This window comes from Cebus imitator, unplaced genomic scaffold, assembly GCF_001604975.1.
Source record: "Cebus imitator isolate Cc_AM_T3 unplaced genomic scaffold, Cebus_imitator-1.0 Scaffold50, whole genome shotgun sequence".
NCBI classification, from domain to species: domain Eukaryota; kingdom Metazoa; phylum Chordata; class Mammalia; order Primates; family Cebidae; genus Cebus; species Cebus imitator.
The window spans coordinates 4,481,339-4,503,682 of NW_016107365.1; the positions used below are offsets into that span (position 1 = coordinate 4,481,339).

Sequence of the window (22,344 nt, forward strand, 5' to 3'; positions counted from 1 at the left end):
AAAAAAAAAAAAAAAAAAAAAGCAAATGATTTGAATAAATATTTCTATTCAAAGAAGTCATACAAATGGCCAATACGCACATGAAAAAATGCTCAACATTCTTAGTCACTAGGGAAATGCAAATCAAAATTACAATGGCCCGGGCAATTCACATCTGCTAGGTGAACTATAATCAACATGACAAATAGCAAGTGTTAGCTAAGAGGTGGAGAAACCAACCCTCACACATTGCTGGTGGGAATGTAAAATGACACAGCCCCTGTGGCAGACAATTTGGCAGTTTCTCAAAAGGCAAAACAGAGTTACCATATGACCCAGCAATTCCACAACTACATACTCTAGGAGATGTGAAGACATGTCCAAACAACTGTACACAAATGTTCCTATAAGTATTATTCAAAATAGGAACAACAACAAAAAACAGAAACAACCCCAAAGTCCATCAACTGATGACTAACAAAACTGAGATATCTATACAAGGGAATATTATTTGGTCATAAAAAGGAATGAATTGCTGATAGATGCTACAATATGAATAAAACTTAAAAATGTTATGCTAAGCAAAAGATGTCAGACACAAAAAGTTGCATATTATATGATTCCATTTATATAAAATAGATGAGTGGTTGTGCACTGGGACCTAGGAATGGGGAGGAAACGGAGAAAGACTGCTAATAAATAAAGTTTCTTTAATGGAGGGATGAAAATTATCTAAAATTAGTTATTGCAAGAGTTGTATAATTCTGTGAATGTATTTTTAAAAACTTAATTGTATACTTTTTTTTTTTTTTTTTTTTTTTTGGAGGCAGAGTCTCACTCTATTGCCCAGGATGGAATGCAATGGCACTATCTCAACTCACTGCAACCTATGCCACCTGGGTTCACATGATTCTCCTGCCTCAGCCTCCCTAGTAGCTGGATCACAAAAAAAAATCCTTCCATTACAAATTATCTCAAATGATTACAAAAACCAGAAATATACTTCCTGGTATTGGTCATAAATCCCTTCAGTAGTGAGCTAAACTGACTTACAGTTGTTGACTAGATTGTTCTTCCCCAAAATATTAGTCTTCAGATTGGATCAAGGCAATTTACAGTTGAAGTCAAATAACAATGAGTATTTCAAAAACATAGTGGCTGATAGTGACCTCAATTTTATTTTTTCTCTGAGCTTGCCTACACCAAAATACGGTATCTTATTTATACAAATTTGCATCTTTATATACTTCTTGATATAAGCCAAAAGTCACAAAACTTCCACTGAACTAACCAGTGATTTTTTTTGTGTTATTTTAATACCTGTATGAGACTTTTTCATTCATTTTCTAGTTAGCATAGCCCTTTAACAGATAGCCCTAATCATTCCAGGCCCGTAAGGATTTATAAAGTTTAGCTAGTTTTGTGGTAGATAGTGATTACATTCTGGACATAGCTTCATTTTTTTAAACATATACTTCTTGTTTTTAATCAAAATTATCTATTACATTGCTTGGAATATGATAGTCATATAAGACTTAAGGAAAAAAAAATGCAGCTCTGTGACCACTTTCCTGATCCACATACACAAACACACTTTCTACATCCCAAAAGCAGCCACTTTGAAGTCATTTAGCTATATTTTTGGTATTTACTTCTACTTCTCTAAGTAACTTACGATACTTCTTGATCGCCATTTCTTGATTTTTCCATTTTAGGCATAGATAGCTAGAACTTAGAAGGTGATAATTTAGCTCTTAGATACACTCACACACCCCAATCTCAACTCCACCATAAACACACTTCCCAAACAAAAAACCCAACACCCCAAAATAGTAATTTGTAATTGCTTGTTAGATCCATTTTCAGTATTTACATTATGATTATAGAAATGCTTTTGACAACTGAGCCATATAGTATACCATGAATATTTCTTTATTCTTGTACTTTTTGAATTCCCTTGCTACTATTAACTTATCTCTCTTATCCTCCAAAGTCTCCAGTAACTGTGTAAATCTTATCTCAATACGTTAAAACACATCAGTATTCTAATAATTCTATCTTCTTAAATCAATGTCCTAGTGCTTTCTGATCTGCTCTAATCTTGATCAGTCAATCTCTAGAAAAGTGGTGTCCAAAAGATCTTTCTGCAATGATGGAAATGTTCTGTATCTACTCTGTCCAATGCAGTAGCCACTAGTCATGTGTGGCCACTGCGCTCTTAAAATGTGGCTAGCATGACTGAGAAACTGAATTTTAAAATTTAATTTAAACAGCCACATAAAGCTAGTAGTTATAACATACAGCAGCTCCACAACTGACATAGTTATGATTTAGGGATCTCCTTTCTTTCCTCTCTTAGTTTTCTGATCCCATCTTTCTTTCTTGACTGACTTTCTTACTTTAGTAGAGCACAAACTCTACTCACTTCCAGAAAAGGGGTACGTGAGAGGTAAATTGTTTTAAGACTGAAAATCTAGACATTTCCTTCTTTTACTCTCCCTCTTTATTGATAATTTGACTGGGCAAAGAATACACTGGAAATCATTTTACCCTTTCTTTCCTCTATTCCAGATGTTCTGAAATTTCCTAATAATCTTGGTATGATTATATCTTAATTCATTGTAATAGATGTTCAATGGGCCCTTTTAATCTGGAAATGTGTGTTTTACAGTTCGAGAAATGTTCACCAATTATTTCATTGGTAATTTCTTCTCCAATTTCTGTTCTCTCCTCCTGAAACATCTATTATTTAAATGATTCTTCTAATTTTATCTTTTCTTCCCATTTACCATCATTTAGGGTTTTTTGTTTCTGCTCTCCTTTCTGATCAATTTCCTCAACTTCATCTTACTTGTATTGGACTTTTTAGTTTCTAAGAGCTTTATAAACATTCTGTTAATATATCTTGTTCTTATTTCATAAACGCAATGACTAACTTTTCCAAAATTTTAAGGGTCAATTTTTTGCATTATCTTCTCCTCCAAATCTCTTTTATTCTCTTTTGCTTTGATTGCCATTTTTCACATCAGTGGCCTTCCTTACCTATGACTATCTGTTCATAGTTAAGAATGAGATATTAAAAAGCTAATTAGAAGCTCTGTGTACATGAGGGGGCTTGCTGGCAATGAACTTCACCGCATGATGATCTGGCTGGAGCCATTCCTAGGGGAACCACTTATGCTGGTATTTTTAGTTTCTTTTTTCTTTTGGCCTAGTCAAATTCCTCCAATTCCTCCATTTTTGCTCATGTAGCCATTAAAATAATTTTGAAATGCCATATATTCACACATCTTTGTGATATCTAAAATTTTCATCTAGGCATCATTACAAAGGATGTGACTTCTGAAATACTGTTAATGTTGACTTTTCAAAAACTATTTTAAAAATTACTGCACACTTACAGAAAACTTGCAGATATTACAAAGAGCTCCCATATATCCTTCACCCTAATGTTAACATCTACATAGCTAAAGTACTTTATCAAAACCAGGAAATTAACATTGCTATGATACTATGATACTATTGGATAAACTACAGACTTTATTCAGATTTCACACATTATTCCACTAATGTTCTTTTCTGTTTCGGAATCCAATCCAGAACTCCTTCCTGCATTTAGTTTACTATCTCCTGAAACTCTGGTCTTTAATAATTCCTCCATCTCCCCTTGTCACTCATAACCTTGACACTATGGGAGACTGTCAGTTATTTTATAGAATAACTCTCCCAATTTGGCTTTGTCTAATGTTTTCTCATAAATGAACTGAGATAATAAATTCTGGGCAAAATCCTACAGAATGACACTGTGTCCTTCTCAGTAAATCACGTATCATGGGGTACATGATGTTGATATGTCTTATTACTGGTGATGTTAACTATAATCTATTGGTTAACATGGTGCCTGCCAGGTTTCTCTGTATAAATTTACCATTTTTCCCTTTGGCGTTAATAAATAATTTTGACTTTTAAAAAAAAAAACTATTGCATCCTTCTTTTAAATGTATCAAATGGACTCAAGAAACAATAATCAATGTGATAAATGCTACCATCCATTGAACAAACTATTCCTTAACACAGTTTTACACTGTTCCTTCTTCTCCTTGCACTAATATTGCTATGATATTTATTCCACAGAATGTTATTCTGATGTAATATTTTTATGCATGGAAGTTTATTGATTATCCTCTCATTTTCCCCTACAAGAATATATCTGTACATAAATATAAATTTTAAAAACTTCTTGTGATCCTAATGTTCTAAGTATCGATCCAAAAGAAATCTGGAATTATTATAATATTAGTATATAAGCAATCAAAACACAAATGTATTATATATATCTGGAAAACTAATTACTAAACAAAACAACCAAAATATTATTTTAAATACACCTATGAATGAGATAGATCTTTTTTTTTTTTTTTGAAATGGGTCTCACTCTGTCACACAGGCTGGAGTGCAATGGCACAATCTCACCTCACTGCAACCTCCATCTCCCAGGTTCAAGTGATTCTCCCACCTCAGTCTCCCAAGTAGCTAGGATTACAGGCACCTGACATCACGTCCAGCTAATTTTTGTATTTTTTTTGTAGAGATGGGGTTTCACCAAGTTGTGCAGGCTGGTCATGAACTCCTGACCTCAGGTGATCCACCCGCCTCGGCCTCCCAAAGTACTGGAATTACAGACACAAGCCTGGAGCTCATCATTTTTTAACTGGTTTATGAGTTCATGAATTACTACCAGAATGAGACAAGGTTCAGCATCAATCCTATTCCTATTTTATTTTTATAGATATAAGTGCTAAAGAACCTTGTTCAAATAAGAAGGAACTAGAAAACCCTTCATTATAGCAATGGAAGTACCCTTGGTTAAATGCCCCATATCACACAGTGATCTATTACAAAAAATTATATTTAATAATCTGACATTATTAAACACAAGTCAATTAAATCCTCTTTCATTTTTGTTGAAAACAAAGAAATAGAAACCACCTGACTTACAAAAGAGTATTACCTAATTATATTCAGTCACTTTTTCCACTACTACTACAAAACTATTTAGAGCCCCCTTTCTACCTTCCTTTTTCCTTTTTTAAAATGGGACTTTCGGACCTTTTTACAATTCCAGATTAGTAAGATTAAGGTTAGATGAAAGATATACCTTCATTTTGTAAAATGGGAGAAGGAAGATAATTTATTCCCTAACACAAATGCTGCCACCATACCTGAAAGCCTTCATGTGCCCACAGGAGCATGTCTTTTCCCAGAGCAAGGCTGGGGCAACTGTCCAGCGGTGCTGCATTAGGGAAGGAACTTTCAGCCAATCCTTTTCTAAAGCTCCACCTCCCAGAAGCACCCAGTGTTACAATGACTGAATCTTTTGAAGGTTCTGCAATATAAATATGGTACTTCCTGCCTTTGGCAATGGCATCTTAAGATTCAGTTACTATATTCCCTTTCACCAGATTATAACATTTTGTTGCTCTTACACTCCCCTCTTATTCACTTTGTAATTTGGGATTTATGCTGTTTAAAAATGTCTTTAGTGTCATTCTGGTGGTGCTGCAAGAGAGTAGAGGCTGATGCATGTGTTCAACCCAACGTCTTTAACCAAAGCATTAGCACTATAGCCATACCCTGTCTACCACTAGCAATGTCAACTCCTCGACATGCCATCCAAACTTTCACTATAAAATTCTGAGAAAACTTTGCAAGAGTACATGTACAACTTACACAGACTTTGAATACAAAGTTCTATGACTGAGGTCAATAAATTCTGAATGGTGTCCTAAATAAACTAAAAAATAGTACATAATACTTAGTATAACAATTATTGTAAAACTTAGTATAAAACAATTTTTTCTTCTTTTACACTCTCTTCTGTGTCATAAAAAGGCTTTCTCTGCAATTTTTATCCTTTTATAAACTATTTCTGCAGGTAAGTTTTTGTTACATATGAAGTACTCATATGGAAAGACTACAAAATATCTGATTTTGCAACCATGAGCATTTTCAATTATCTTTCAATTGCTTTCCCTTAAGTCTTTAGTGCTATGCTGTAAGACAAAGGTATTTGTGGATTTAGCATCTATGGTTTCTTATGAATGCAAGGCACCACGTGGGTCAAAGATAAGCAGTAATTTGCCACTTTCCTATGACACAGATCTAGTCTCTATCTGTTGCTAAGCCTATGTTGTATGAAGTAAGTTATATAAACACAGGTTCAAAGGAAAGTAATAGTAAACTCTTAAGAAAGTTTAGTTTTCTTAAATGGAAAACTAAAATACCTGAGTGGCTGAGGCAGGTAGATCAGTAGAGCCCAGGGGGTTGAGGTTGTAGTGAGCCATGACTGCATCACTGCACTCCAGCCTGGGCAACAGAGGAAGGCCCTGGCTCAAAAAAATAATAAAATGACCCTCTAAAAGAAACCCAGCTGGGAGCGGTGGCTCACATCTGTAATCCCGGCATTTTGGGAGGCCAAGACAGGTGGATCATCTGAGGTCAGGAGTTTCAGACCAGCCTGACCAACATGGAGAAACCTCATCTGTACTAAAAATACAAATGTAGCCATGCATGGTGGCGCATGCCTGTAACCCCAGCTACTTGGGAGGCTGAAACAAAAGCATCACTTGAACTTGAGGCAGGTGTTGCAGTGAGCCAAGATCACGCCACTGCACTCCAGCATGGGCAACAAGAACAAAACTCCATCTCAAAAAAAAAAAAAAAGAAAGAAAGAAACCCAGCTGTGCTCAGTGGGTCACACCTATAATCCCAGCACTTTGGGAGGCTGAGGCAGATGAATCACGAAGTCAATAGATCAAAACCATCCTGGCCAACATTGTGAAACCGTATCTCTACCAAACATACAAAAATTAGCTGGGCATGGTGGTACATGCCTGTAGTCCCAGCTACTCAGGAGGCTGAGGCAGGGGAATCACTTGAACCCAGAAGGCAGAGGTTGTGGTGACCGAGACTGCGCCATTGCACTCTAGCCTTGGCAACAAGAGCAAAACTCCATCTCAAAAAAGAAACACATAAAACAGACTTGTAATGAGACTAAACAAGGAAAGGAAAAGTCATCATCCCTCAAAACTGTCTGAATACTATCTTGTAGGCATTTGGAGAAGCTATAAAGCCACAGAGTTATTCTATAGTGCAGCTTCCTGGAGTGTAAATTTTGCTAATATTTTGCAGCGGAATGATTATAAACGTGCATGAATCCTACAGCACTTCGTAGTAGCACAATGAGGTGACTATAGTTAACAATAATTATTGTATATGTCAAAATAACTGGAGGAACGGAATTAGAATGTTTTTAACATAAAGAAATGATAAATATTTGAAGAGATGGATACCCCAATTACCCTGATTTGATCATTTCATATTGTATGCTTATATCAAAAGATCACATGGACCCCCAAAATATGTACAACTATTATGTATTCATAAAAATTAAAAACAAAAAGATAACCAGGATAAAAGCTTAAGTTAGTCTATATGTATTTTTTTCAATAATAGAATTTGATTTGAAATACAGAGAATATAAAGTTTTATAGCTCTACCTGGAAACAATTTTTTCTTGAGATTTGGGGTAGGGAACAGGTGTCTCTTCTTAACAGGATATTCAACTATAATAGTTTTGGAAGATGTTAACTAATATGCTTATCTCTCTTAAAAAAAAAAAAAAGGAGGTATTGTCAGACATTTTTCCAGGGTAAACTGCTACCCAAAAGCAGTTTGTTTTGTCTAAAAAACAAATTATATTCTATTTGTGAGCCCCACAATTGACAGAAAACAAAATGACTATATTATATCCTTGAGATATATTACAGTTTACTTATCAAATACTGCAATACAATGAGAAAGAGCTGGTTAATGTAACAAAAGAGAAATAAAATCACTCAATTCTTATCTCTCAAACCATAACTTGTTAAAAATTTGAAATAATTCTCACAATAAAGGAATTAAAGGAGAAATTATATGCTAGGTAGTTTCCAAATCTGTTTCAGAAAGCAAAGCCAAAAAATTCAAAAATTCACTACAAGCAATTATCTTTATCTCTTGTATTTCTTATTTTCCATTTGTATGCATTCATTTTCCTAAGTTTCCCCTCAAATGGTGCCACCAGTATTTAAAGGAAAGATACACTATTTTTCCTTCTGAATCCTAAGAAGGCAAACAGTGTAAATAAGGGTGTAGGTTTTTATAACTTAAGAAATGGCCTCTGTTCTCAGAAACGATTTTAATTCTTATTCTTTTTTCTTCTTTTCCTTTTTTTTCTTTTTTTTTTTAGACGGCATCTCGCTCTGTCACCCAGGCTGGAGTACAGACGCATGATCTCAGCTCACTGCAACCTCTGCTTCCGAGGTTCAAGTGATTCTCCTGCCTCAGCTTCCCGAGTAGCTGGGACTGCAGGTATGTGCCACATGCCCAACTAATTTTTATATTTTTGATGGGTTTTGCCATGTTGGCCAGGTTGGACCAGAACTCCTGACCGCAGGTGATCCACCCACCTCAGCCTCCCAAAGTGCTAGGATTACAGGCGTAAGCCACCACACCCAGCCCTTAATCAGTTTTTACAGGTTCTAGATAATTCTGAATTAAATTCCTGGTTGCTCTGTAGGCATAGCTTTCATTGTAAATAGATGACTTTCAAATATTTAGAATTGTAACTTACAAAGTATACTATTTACAAATGTAATTTGGAGTTATGCTTAGTAAGTTGACTAAAAGAACAGACTGACAAAAAAAATATTATAGCAAAAATATCAATGATGTTACAATGTGAAACATCTAGAAATTCACCATCTAGAAATAACTATACCACTCACCACAATGGCAATATATAGGCCCTAAATTACTATTATTGCTAAAATTATTTAATAAATGATAGTTTTAAGAAACACAACTTAGAAGTTAATGGCAATACTGTAAGAAAACCCCAAATCTTTGATACTAATACTGATCTTGTCTTAAGATAATTTCTGAGTTGTACAGTAGACTAAACAGGGAAGTTTCTATAGATTGACTTGTCTGAATAAGCTGTTCCAACTATTTCATTAATAATTTCTTCAAGCTCAAACTCATCAGCAGTCTTGATGTATGCAAATGAAAAACAATAGAGAGTAACTAAGGTACAGATTGAATAAACCTTACGCAAAATGCTGAGAACCAGAAGTGACTGGATTTCAGATTTTGAGGAGACTTCAGAACATCTGCATTTTCCTTACCGGTTGGGCAACCCGAATCCAAACATCCAAAATCTGAAATGCTCCAACAAGCATTGCCTTTGAGGGTCTGGTTGGCACTCAAAATGTTTCAAATTTTGTAGCATTTTGGATTTCAAATTTCCAGATTAGAGATATTCAACTTGTATATTTTCAAATTTCCTATGAATCATTTCACTTTCCTGGACTTGTGACAAGTGTGGTATATGTTAAATTGTAAATCATTTTGCTTCTCTTTGTTCTCCATCCTCTCTAGAGCTTAAGCACAGATTTGAACCAACCATCATAACCAAAAACATTATGAGATACGAACAGATCTCAGGAATTACCCATGACTTGAAAGCAGTGACAATACCTTCAATCTCACTCTATGTTCTTTTTCAAAAATATCTGATGAAAGAATCAATTATATTAAGTAAACAACTGCTGATCAAAGTAAAAACTTATTTTACCAATAAATTAAGATAAATTTAGGAATCCCAAGCAGCTATTTTCTGAATCTTTCCTTCAACTGCAAAATAAACACTATTTTGCTTGAATTTTTTTTTTTTTAACTTCATTTGAGAGACTAGTTTGAAACATTTGGTGCTTTTGGAGAATTGTCTGAAAGTATAAAAGATCATATAAATAATGAGAAAAAATGAAAAATACCTTAAAGGAATAATGAGCTCATTAAATTAAAATAACAGTAGAAAATGGGACGGGCGCAGTGGCTCATGCCTGTAATCCCAGCACTTTGGGAGGCCAAGGAGGATGGATCACAAGGTCAAGAGATGGAGACCATCCTTGCCAACATAGTGAAACCCCGTCTCTACTAAAATACAGAAATTAGCTGGGTGTGGTGGCACACGCCTGTAGTCCCAGCTACTCCAGAGGCTGAGGCAGGAGAACTGCTTGAACCCAGGAGGCGGAGGTTGCAGTGAGCCAAGATTGCACCACTGCACGCCAGCCTAGCACCTGGCAACAGAGCAAGACTCTGTCTCAATAAATAAATAAATAAATAAATAAATCAGTAGAAAAAGCAATCAAGAAAACCAAATATCTTTATAACAAAACTACCTAACCCAAAAAACAAACAAACTATAAGTCTCTCACAGTGACGTCTTTATTTCAGGCAAAAAAGAATTTATGTAGCTATTTGAATTTCATTGTACTGTACTAGAATTTGATCTCATAAATAAAGTCTCCTTTTCTATCAAAGCTATTCTATATCCTAAGAGCCCCATAAACTGATTTGCTATTTAATTTTAACATTATAAATAATGATTTCACAAGACTTTCATTCAACTACAAATCTTAATATTTTATCTTTTTGCTACTGGTGTAGAAAAAAGAATTATATATATCAGTATATATACATGAAATATATGTTTATATAAATACATGCTTTATGTATGTTTACATACTTATATAATTTATAAATATATACTTTTATACTTACATATAAAAAGTGTATATCTATATACACATACACACACACACACACACACACACACACACACACATATCAGAAATACTTTTATCACAAAGTGTTTAGTATTTGTTCTGGACAATTTCTCTAAAGTATTTAAATTATGTTTAGGTTTCCTCTGGAGAAAAAACACTTCTAGCCTGAATTAAATGGCTACTGATTCAAAGGCTAGTATAAGCACACCTAATTCCACATTGTTATCCGGTAGATGAAAGAGCTTACAAGGGAAAATAACTAAAATAAATTGTAAAAATGTAAGACAATTAGAGAAATATGGAAGGTGCTAAAAGTGACAGACACAGAAGCACCTGGAAAATAGAGGCTATAAAATAGTTAACTCCCAGAACAAGCAGAAATAGAGGCCAGGTGCCAGAGAAGAAGGAGACTCAACATGCATATGAAGAGGAAGAGCACACTCCTGCAGTTAAGTACTGATCAGAAATACTAAATAGGAAGGCTGTACCCTTTACTTGGGTGTCTTTCATAGAAAGAAGCCCTCAATAAAAAAGTATGAACTAACTGTGCTCCAAAAGTCTATGAGCTAGTTTCAGGTAAGAAACTCCACTGGAGCCAGTATTAGAAACAAAAAGCCTCCAATTCCCACAGGAATTGTCCTATAAAAAATAAAGTGTAAAGCAATTAATTCACAGCCCAACTTCAAACATGAAAACATTTAAAAACAACAAAGTGACGCTTTTCTGCAATGCACACTAGACTTCAATTGAACACTCCTTCTCCCATGTATAATCAGTATTTTTCTAAAGTTACAAAAATTACTGGTTCTATTTCAAATTTATACAAGAACAAAGTAGACAACAAAAGGCACCCAAAGTGTTTACCTCAAGAAAAAACATTTTAAACTGCACATCTGTTTTTTATTCTTAGGAAAAAATGACCTTCCTTTTATTAACTATATGCACTAATTCTCATCACAAATGTGTACTAATTATAGGATCAAGGTATCAGTTACAACTGTTAATCAAATCAGCAGTGAAATTGACAGGACCTTTAAACTGGATGTGACCAGAAGAACTAAGTTTGGAAAATCTGAAATGGAAATAAAAAAGATGCTAAGTGTATTCTCCGTCAAAGGTCTTTTGGTCAAGGTGCAGAACAAGACAGACTTTGTTCTTTGGTGGTAACAAGGTGTGGGTTGTATGTGCACACAGAGTAAGTAGGTTAGAGCTTCCTGGCTCCAGCAGCTCTAGGGAGCTAAATGAATGGGACGACAAGTAAAGCGGATATGAGGTTGCACTAGTTTTTTAAGGATAGCCTCTTACAATCAGAAACACAAACTTTAGAGTAACAATTTCAAAGCTGTTTGCATTTACTAAATATATTAAAGCATTTTGTTTTTCTTGGTAATTAGCCACGTTGCTCTTTCATATGTCAGGCTGAATCAGGTGTGCTATGCAGAAACAGGCTATGCATTTGGGCCACAGGCAGACTGGGGTTTTAGAGGAGCCTGTAATAATAGCAGCAACGGGAGTCAAGGTAACAACAACTTTTGGAAATGTGAGGGCAAGAAGACAGACAAATATGAGGTCCAATGTACAACCACGTCTCCACATATGTGGAGAAATCTTCTGGATCAAATGTTTATTTTGTTTTTTTCAAAACACTTTCCCAACAATCCTCACTTTCATAGGATGGTAGAATCAAAGTACGTCAAAAAATACGAAGTAAAACCTCAATTCACAGGCTAGAGATTAATTTAACAGAGATATTGATACAGTTGGAGGGGTCTAAAATGGAGATTTCCATAGTACATAGTTTAAATAACTTTTAAAGACTCACCTGTAGGCTTAACTGAATAAAACCCAATGGCCTCTCCTTTCTTCCATAGAATCTTAGCATAATCAGTACTGCTATGACACAGGAATGGGATCTCATTTCTCTCCATTTCCTGTTTTCTATAAATAATTCGATTCAGAACATACAGAACCACTCTCTCCCCAAGAGTGCTCACCTACAAAGAGAGTCAAACACCAGGCACAGTAGTTATAATATGTATCAATCAGAAGATGCTATTTACCTTGTTCCCTGCTCCCATACCTCATCCTGGCATTCAAAGCACTTCAAATACATTTAAAACAATTTGCAAAACATTTTATTACCACAGAGATGAGACTAATCATTCACACAGATTACAATCCATTTCCACAGACACATAACATGCATAGAATACTGCCTTTCGACAAAATTCTAAGCTGGGCAAAACAGGTTCCCAATGTACCAATCCCCAGCATCTGGGGTCTCGCCATCTTCTTTCTGCTTCTAGCTGCCCAGATCCAGGGTCTCACCAACCCTAATCACAGCCCTCACTATAGTAAACTACTTCAACTGTTTTTCAGTCTCCACATTATAAAAAAAAAGAAAAACAACAACAACAACAAAAAAAAAACTTAGTGTTATCCCCTGAACACTTTAAGAACAATTACATCATTTGGTGAGGGAAGCCATAATTATGTTCTTGGGAAAGAAATGTGTCTCATCTTTTCCTGGTAAAATGTTCATTTAACAGCCCTATCTTTGCTGTCGACAAAGACAGGGACACCAAAGAAATCTAATAAAAACACACTTGAGGCAATAATAGAACAGAAACAGAGCCTCACTTCCTACACACAGGGCTAGACGGTCACAGGGACCCCACCAACACTCAGAACATTCTGATATCAAATGGTGAGATTTTGTCATACACAGGCCAAGTGGGGTGGCTCACACCTGTAATCCCAGCACTTTAGGAGGCCAAGGTGGGTGAATTGCTTGAGCTCAGGAGTTTGAGACCAGCCTGGGCAACATGGCGAAATCCCGTCTCTACACAAAATACAAAAATTAGCCAGGTGTGGCCATGCACACCTGTAATCCCAGCTACTCAGGAGGCTCAAGCAGGAGGGTCACTTCAGCTCAAGAGGGTGAGGCTGCAGTGAGCTGTGATTGCGCCACCACACTCCAGCCTGAGTGACAGAGTGAGACTGCCTCTCAAAAAAAAAAAAAAAAGTACATAAGTCTATTTTCTCCCACGTCTCTTAAAGGAAAACAAGTTCAGCCTCTAATTAGTTTAGTGGATAGAGAAAAGATTGATCAAATATATACACTACTCTCAAAAATACCCCTGGCAGGGGATCTCATATACCAAACACAGGAAATAACAGCTGACTAGCAATAGCTTCCAAGGCAACCCATTCCTTCCTTGCATGGTTCTAACAATTCTTCCTTATTCAGAGCTGAAATCTACTTCTCAAAGACTGTATTTTGATATTCTGCAGCCACATAGCCTATAAAAAGATAGCCATGATGTTTCCCTAAATTTCAAGCCAAAGTTAAAAATGGGAATAAATAAAGGAAAAGGCTAATCTAACATAATTTGGGGTACTCTTGTCATTATAGTTCTCTCTCTTGAAACTGCTCCAGATTCGTAACATCTCTCTTTATGTTTGGGATATGGACATCATGAAGACATTTTGAAGGTACTGCTGAGAAAATGGGGCTTTTCAGTATAAACTTAAGGTCTGTATTAGCTTTTTTGCTTATCTGGATTTTATTGTGAATTAATTAAAGCCTAATACTTTTTCATATGTACTGCTGTTTCAGTTTGGTGTTCATGGTGTATAGTTAATTTTTTGAACCTATAGGTATTACGTTTCTCCGTATTTATTATGTTAGAGCTTTCTCTTTGATTCTTAATTCTGCCCTTCACAAATTAGCTCCTCCATTCAGCACTGTGACATGCAGAATTGATAAGCATCCCATCTATGTCTTCCCCTAAGTCACTGACAAAATAAAGGACACAGAAGGACAAAGTTTTGCAGCATGCTCCTGAGGGCCTTCCTTCCACATAATTGAGCATCAGGTTCCAGGTACAGAGAGGTTTATAAAAATAAAGTCACTTGCTCAGAGTCATGTGTTTGTTAAGTACAAAAATGGTTACTCCCTCCTGTAACTTTACCAACCAATTTTTTCTTATCAGCCAGGATTTGACTGGAATAGCAGTCCCCCTTCACTGATTTCTCAAATTAAGAGGGAATGTAGGCCAGGCATGGTGGCTCACACCTGTAATCCCAGCATTGTGGGAGGCCAAGACAGGTGGATCACTTGAAGTCAGGAGTTCGAGACCAGCCTGGCCAACATGGTGAAACCCTGTCTCTACTAAAAATACAAAAATTAGCTGGGCAAGGTGGCACACACCTATAGTCCTAGCTACTCGGGAGGCTGAGGCAGGAGAATCACTTGAACCCGGGAGGTGGAGATTGCAGTGAGCTGAGATCACGTCATTGCACTCCAGCCTGGGTGACAGTGAGATTGTGTCAACAAAAAACGAGGGAATGTTGTCCCTAAGGTAACTAAGGCTGAAGGAGTCCAAACGGTTATGGTCTTATTTTTGGTTGTGACTCCTCCTCTTTTCCCAAGTCATATCTGGAGGTTTATAGTTTCTTCACTTGAATAGGAAAAGCTACAATATACCATCATAGTAAGATTTTCCCTTCTCCATCCTTTAGCCTATATACCTATCATGTGTCAAACCTCTGTCATGTTAAAACACATCAGAATGTTTATTTTCTTAATGTACATACTTCCTTTCACTATCAGAACTTTTCCTGAGAACAAGTTATCCTTCTTTATTGCTATCTACTCTTCCAATGTTACAGCTTTATATAGGGATTTAACTCCCCCTTTCCTTCAGTTTTTGTTCAAAGTTTCTTATCAGACTGGCTGATAACCAGGTATACACATTCTCCTAGCCTTCGGCAAATAGGCCTATCACTCTGGGAATCTTAAGGCACATTGAAGAATTAATGCAATATCCAAAAGTTACTAATACTTTACAATACTAAGCGTATTATTCTCATATCCTCCCATCTCTTTCAAAGTTCCCAACTCAAAGGGAAGAAATAAACACCCTAGTAGCCTGCAACTTTCTCACTTTCCTATCCTGGATTTCCAACTTTTTTTCCTGCTGCTCCTGCCCCTAAGTTTTGCTTTTCTGTGAACTGGACAAGGCATCAAAGTTTCTTGATATGCTTTCCTTGTTTCTTCTGATTGGTTCAATTGCCCACAAAAAAATGAACAGTAGCTGGCACCCTGCTACTGAAAATATTTTTCAGACTTGGCCTATCCAAGAAGCATTCTAAAGGAAGAATACCAAGATACGTATATATTTCTGTTAAATTCATTCTACTGTTGGCCGGGCGCAGTGGTTCATGCCTGTAATCCCAACACTGTGGGAGGCTAAGGCTGGGGGATCACCTGAGGTCGGGAGTTCCAGCAGCCTGACCAACATGGAGAAACCCTGTCTCTACTAAGCATAAAAAATTAGCCAGGCGTGGTAGCATATGCTACTCAGGAGGCTGAGGCAGCAGAATTGCTTGAACCCAGGAGGCGGAGGATGCGGTGAACCAAGATCATACCATTGCACTCCAGCCTGGGCAACAAGAGCGAAACGCCATCTCAAAAAAAAAAAAAAATTTGGCCAGGCATGGTGGCTCACACCTGTAATCCCAGCACTTTGGGAGGCCAAGGCAGGTGGATCACTTCGAATTTGAGACCAGCCTGGTCAACATGGCAAAATCCCATCTTTACTAAAAATACAAATATTAGCTGAAACTCATCTCTACTAAAAATACAAAAATTAGCCAAGCATGGTGGCGCATGCCTATAATCCCAGCTACTAGAGGGGCTGAGGCAGGATCACTTGAACTTGCGAGGCAGAGGTTGCAACGAGCCGAGATCCTGCCACTGAACTCCAGTCTAGGCAACAGAGCAAGACTCTGTCTCAAAAAAAAAATTCATTCTCTTCAGCAAGGGTCTCATCTCTTCATTTTAGGATTAATTAACAAGGAACACTACACTTAGTTAATGAATAGTACTGCTTCTCCAAAAACTCAGTATTCTTGTTAAGTAAGCAAAGTTGATTGCCCTTCTACCAAGTCAGCTTCATATTTCTCCAATATTATTGTAAATCTCGCTCTTCCAGTCACCAAAGATCTCATCATTTTTTTATTACGCCCTGCCCCCTCAAGTATGTTACATCTTGGTTCCTATGGATTTTCTACATCCTATCCTATTTATCCTCCAATAACTAGAGCACCAGAGATCCCTCTTCAACCCTTTCATCTCTAGCATGAAAACCAGCTTCCTTCTGGCAACACTCTGCAGTTGGCTGGCTTCTACCATAACCTTGCAGAGGCTGGAAGCTTGCTCGCTCCTGAACCTGGTCATTCCACTGTTAGGAACAATGTATAGATCACCTGAGGAGGCCCTACTAATAAACAAGTTTCCTAGAGACAGAAGCTAAGCAATCAAACTAAGCAAACTACCTTTTCCTCTACCAAATAAGAAAATCAGAAGCTAAAGTGGATAAAGGCAGCCAAAGCTCAACTAACCTATAGGTATTCATTCTTCCTCACTCAATCTCAGATACTTTTAGAATTACATAAAAATAGATGAAGCCCAACCTGAACACTGGCTTCATCATAAGAATGAAACTCTAGGGTTTAATACAATCTGATTATTTTTAAATGGGGAAGAGGTCTATGACTTCAAAACCTATCACTATTTATAGGAAACACAGTGAAATGACCTAAAAGAAACACTCAAAATTAGAGGATCTTGTTACCTGCTTAAGCCCCTCTCTTGAAGGAACAGATGTTTTCACAATATCATCAATAGCCCACCACTGATCAGCAAGGTAAAGTGCCACAGCTAAAATAGAATAAATAATCATTAACACTTAAGTTTTACAGTACACTTTTAGATTTAATAAGGCTCAGAGTATCTATATAAACCTTTATCAAATAGTAATATTGTACTTTGTAGCCTCATTTATACCGTTTTTATTTTATTTCACTGATATGCTTTGGCTGTGTCCCTACCCAAATCTCATCTAGAATTATAATCCCCATAATTCCTACATGTCAAGGGAGGGACCCAGTGGGAGGTGATTGGATCATGGCAGGGGGTTCCCCAATGCCATTTTCAAGGGAATTCTCATGAGATCTATGGTTTTATCATGTTTGACTGTTCCTCCTTCACACATGCACACACACACTCTCTTGCCTGCCACCATGTAAGACATGCCTGCCTCCCCTCCTGCCGTGATCGTAAGTTTCCTGTGGCCTCCCCAAACATGCAGAACTGTGAGTCAATTTTTTGTTTCTTTTTTTTTTTTTTTTTGAGATGGAGTTTCACTCTTGTCTAAGCTGGAGTGCAATGGTGTGATCTTGGCTCACTACAACCTCTACCTCCTGGGTTCAAGCAATCCTCATGCCTCAGCCTCCCAAGTAGCTGGGATTACAGGCATGCACTACCATGCCCGGCTGATTTTGTATTTTTAGTAGAGACAGGGTTTCATCATGTTGGTCAGGGTGGTGTCGAACTTCTGACCTCAGGTGATCCACCTGCCTAAACCTCCTAAAGTGCTGGGATTACATGCATGCGCCACCACGCCTGGCTCTGTGAGTCAATTAAACCTCTTTATAAATTACCCAGTCTCAAGAAGTTCTTTATAAGAGTGTAAGAACAGACCAATACATTCATCCATCAAACATTTAACCATAAGCAATTAAGAATTACATTTTCCTAAAATTACAATTTGAAACGCATTTTATAAAAAGCAAATTCCTTCACGTAGCTACCTTTTTAATACACTTCTAACAGTAGAAAAATTCCTTAATTTATAAAAATTAAGCAAAAAGAGACCTGTCAGTGAATCCTCAGGTGCAAAGAGAGCAAGAATTTTCTGGGTCTGATCTCCACCATAAAGAGGTACAAAGCCTACATTTGACAGGCTAATAGGAATCTAAAATGACAAATGAATAAAGATTAGTGAACATCTGTTAAGAAAACACATTAAAAAAATCTTTTATCAAAGTGGTAAACTTTTCCTACATTAATTTTAATTATATAACTTTATTTTATAGGAGACATTTCTAGTCTCTAAAAAAAAAAAGTAAATCAGATAGACTTTCCTTTTGGAATAATTTTATTCTCTTGGGGAAAATATGAAAATCTGTTTCAATAAATATTACTAAGTTCTAGCCAAATAGAATAAAAACCAAAGCTACAATATGGCCCATCAAGTCATTTAAAAACAACTATAATTTATCATCTGTTATTTAGACTACTGAGGAAGACATATTCCATTTTCTAGTTTTAAAGAAAAAAAAAGCAGTCAAGTAAATTAATTTTTCCAGGAAGATACCTGCTATTAATATGCTTTAACATTTTTTTTGCCTTCATTTAATCCAACACTTATTCCCTATTTAGAGATAACAATTCAGAGAATTATAAAAATATTGGTGCTGGGGAAGACTTTAAAAAATTCTTTAAGTCATTTCCAGAAGAAAACTCCGAGGCCTAGAGAGGTTAAGGAATTGGTCCACTATAGTTCACAATTAAACTCTAATAATTCCAAGTCTAGTGATCTTTCTATCACAAAATATCATGATTTACTGACTAGAAAATTTGATGTTACTTTTTCAGAAAAAGGAAGAAAAGATTCATGGCACAAAAAATCTGTAATATAGTTTTACTGATTTTTTAACTAAAAAAATTTTCTAAATTCACAAATTCCAAGTCTAAAGTAATTCTGAAGTCGCTCAAATATAGTAAACACTCTTAGCAAAACTGGTGAACTTCTCACATATAATTTTAAAGACATAAAGACAATCAGCAATAACCTATGGACTTTCGTCTTTTTAAAAACTGATCAACTAATATTTACCCATTTTACTGAATAGATTTCTGTAGATTACAAAAATGAATGATTAACACTTAAAGTAACTTTTTTTAAAAAAAAAAAGGGTATTTATTTCATGTATAAATTGGACTGAAAAGATTGATGACAATCACTGCAGAGCACCTTACCGTAATATTGAGAAGAGAAAAACACTCTGGATTTTCAGGGTCCCCACACCTTAAATCTGACATGTAATCTTCAGCAGAATTTTCCAGTTCCTCATGGCTGCAATTTTCCAGCATATCCACAGGGAATGCCATCCTCTTTAACAAACAACATGGAATAACACGATTGAGAATATGAAATGCCATCTTCCTTTACTCAGAGAAAATAAATTTTACTACAATGTTCCATATTTATTGTAACAAGGTTTTTCTGTTTCACTATGCCCACAGACTACAACTTGAATCAGACTACTGATTTAACCACGTATGTCAAAAAGAAAACTTTCAAACATTATTCATTTATATTAAAAACAGGCAATGAAATAAACTGATACTTCATTAAATGATAATAAATACGGTCACACAGGTATAAGACATATTTATATGTACAGACACACAAAAATACACAAACAAATATACTCTCATAAACCGCTCAACATAAAAGTCACTGTAAAAGAACACAAGGGAACTTTTTAGAATAACAAAAATGTTCTACATTTGGATTGTGATGATGGCTGCACAACCTGATAAATTTCAAAAAAAAAAAAAAAAAAAACATCATATAAATTCAAAAAAAAAAAAAAAAAAAAAAAATCACTGCGGCCACAGTGGCTTACACTTGTAATTCCAGTACTTGGGAGACCAAGGCAGGTGGATCACAAGGTCAGGAGTTCAAGACCAGCCTGGACAAGACTAGTAAAGATGGTAAACCAGACCAGCCTGGACAAGGCTAGTAAAGATGGTAAACCCCATCTTTACTAAAAATATAAAAAATAGCTGGACGTAGTGGTGGTCGCCTGTTATTCCAGCTACTTGGAAGGCTGAGGCGGAGAAATGCTTGAACCCAGGAGGCGGAGGTTGCAGTAAGCTGTGATCCCACCACTGCATTCCAGCCTGGGCAACAGAGCAAGATTCCGTCTCAAAAAAACAAACAAAAAAAGTCACTGAATTATATAGTTGCAATGGGTGAATGTTATGGTATATAAATTACATTTCTCACATATACCTTTCTTTTTTTGAGACAGGGTTTTGCTCTGCCACCCAGGCTTAAGTGCTTTGGTACAATCATGGTTCTAAGTAACCTTGAACTCTTGGGCTCAAGCGATCCTTCTGCCTTGGCCTCCCAAAGCGATGGGATTACCGACACTGAGTCGCTGTGCCGGGCCTATATAGCTCAGTTTTTTTGTTGTTGTTTGTTTTTTTAAGCCAGGTCTTTAATGGGGAAACACTAAAGGCTTTACCACTAAAGGTTAGAAAAACAAGGACTCCTCTACTATATAACATTATGTAGACAAAGATCAATGCAATTAGAAAAGAGAAAGCAATTAGTGGCATAGTAACTTGGGTGAGAGTAGGGTAGAAGCAAAAAACTATTGTATCTATTATTTGCAAATAATATACTTAACTGAAAAATTCAAAAGAATCCATGAAAATAAGTATTCAAACATAAGAAAATTTAGTAAAATAGAACATGAAATTAGCATACAGAAATCAGGTCTTCATATACATAACATAACAAATAAGAAGAAATAAGGGGATGAGGGCGGCAAAAAAAAAAAGAAAAAGAAATAGAGATGAAGATCTCATTTACAACAACAAAAATCAAAATAGGCTTAAATTCAACAACAGAAACAATACAAAATCTATATGCAGAAAACTACAAAACATTACTGAAAGTGAACAAGAGGAAAGAGAAACCACATTCTTGGAAAGAAAGCTTCAGCATCATAAAAGCACCAGATCTCCCTAAAAGAATCTAATTAATTTAATGCAATCCTAACACCTTTAAGATTTTTTTTTTCCTCAAGCAAGAAAAGCTGATTATAAAATTAATTTGAAAGAACAGACAAGCAAAAATAGCTAAAAGAATGCACCCTGTCAGAGATTAAAACATCTTATAAAACTTCTATAATTAAAACAATGTGATACAGGCATGTGAATAAACAAATGGAACAAAATATAGAAATACACATATCTATGGAAATTGATTAACAATGGAGATATCTCATTTGGCAGGGAAAAGACTTTTTCAATAGGTACTATTATTTCATTGGTCTATCTTATTTTTAAATGACATTAATTTTGCTCATTTTGAACTTCTTTTTTGTTATTTTTCATTTTGAACTTCTTATATTTGAAATTATTCAGTATGCTCTTTACTGTGTTAACTTTCTTCACTCAACATTACTTCTGTGAGAAACATGAATGTTGTTGCATCTATCAGTTAACCTATTTACCCATTCTACTGCTGATGGACATTTGGCTATTTCCAGTATTTGGCAATTATGAAAATAAAGCTGCTATGAGCACTCCTGCATGAGTTTTCTGGTAGGCATACTTGGTCACTTCTGTTAGGTCTATACACACAGCCTAATCAATCTTACTAAAAGCGAGACAACCCTACTGCATCCTGATGTGATGCAACAAGAAAATCAGACCTAAATCTAACCAAGCCATCAGAAAAGTATGTTAAATGATGCCTTAAGTATGTAATCAACCAAATTTAGAATAACTCAGTTTCTTCCAAATATATGACATGAAGTTTAAAGAAAAAAAGATAGAAAAAAATGTAAATTAAAAGAAACTTAAGAGACACATCAATGCATTGTGGAGAGTATTCTGATTTGTTTACTCTTGAAAATTTCCATGAGGCCAGGCACTGTGGCTCATGCCTGTAATCCCAGCACTTTGGGAGGCCAAGGAGGGGTAGATCACTTGAGCTCAGAAGATTGAGACCAGCCTGAGCAACATAGTGAGACCTTAGCTCTA

General features: G+C 36.0%; 1 protein-coding gene across 6 annotated transcripts in view; it reads right to left on the minus strand.

Moving 5' to 3' along the window:
* Positions 1-22,344, minus strand: part of FAM169A (family with sequence similarity 169 member A) — a 78,694-nt gene that overhangs the window by 35,403 nt on the left and 20,947 nt on the right. For 3 of the 6 annotated variants that reach the window (XM_017527647.2, XM_017527649.2, XM_037738169.1), the window contains exons 2-5: positions 19,540-19,674; positions 18,373-18,472; positions 17,291-17,376; positions 12,472-12,643 (exon numbers count right to left, since the gene is read on the minus strand). In XM_017527647.2, coding sequence (XP_017383136.1) covers positions 12,472-12,643; positions 17,291-17,376; positions 18,373-18,472; positions 19,540-19,674 — 493 coding nt within the window. Of the gene's footprint in view, positions 1-12,471; positions 12,644-17,290; positions 17,377-18,372; positions 18,473-19,539; positions 19,675-22,169; positions 22,192-22,344 lie in introns of those variants that run through there. The other 3 variants (XM_037738171.1, XM_037738170.1, XM_037738172.1) reach the window with 3 other exon arrangements.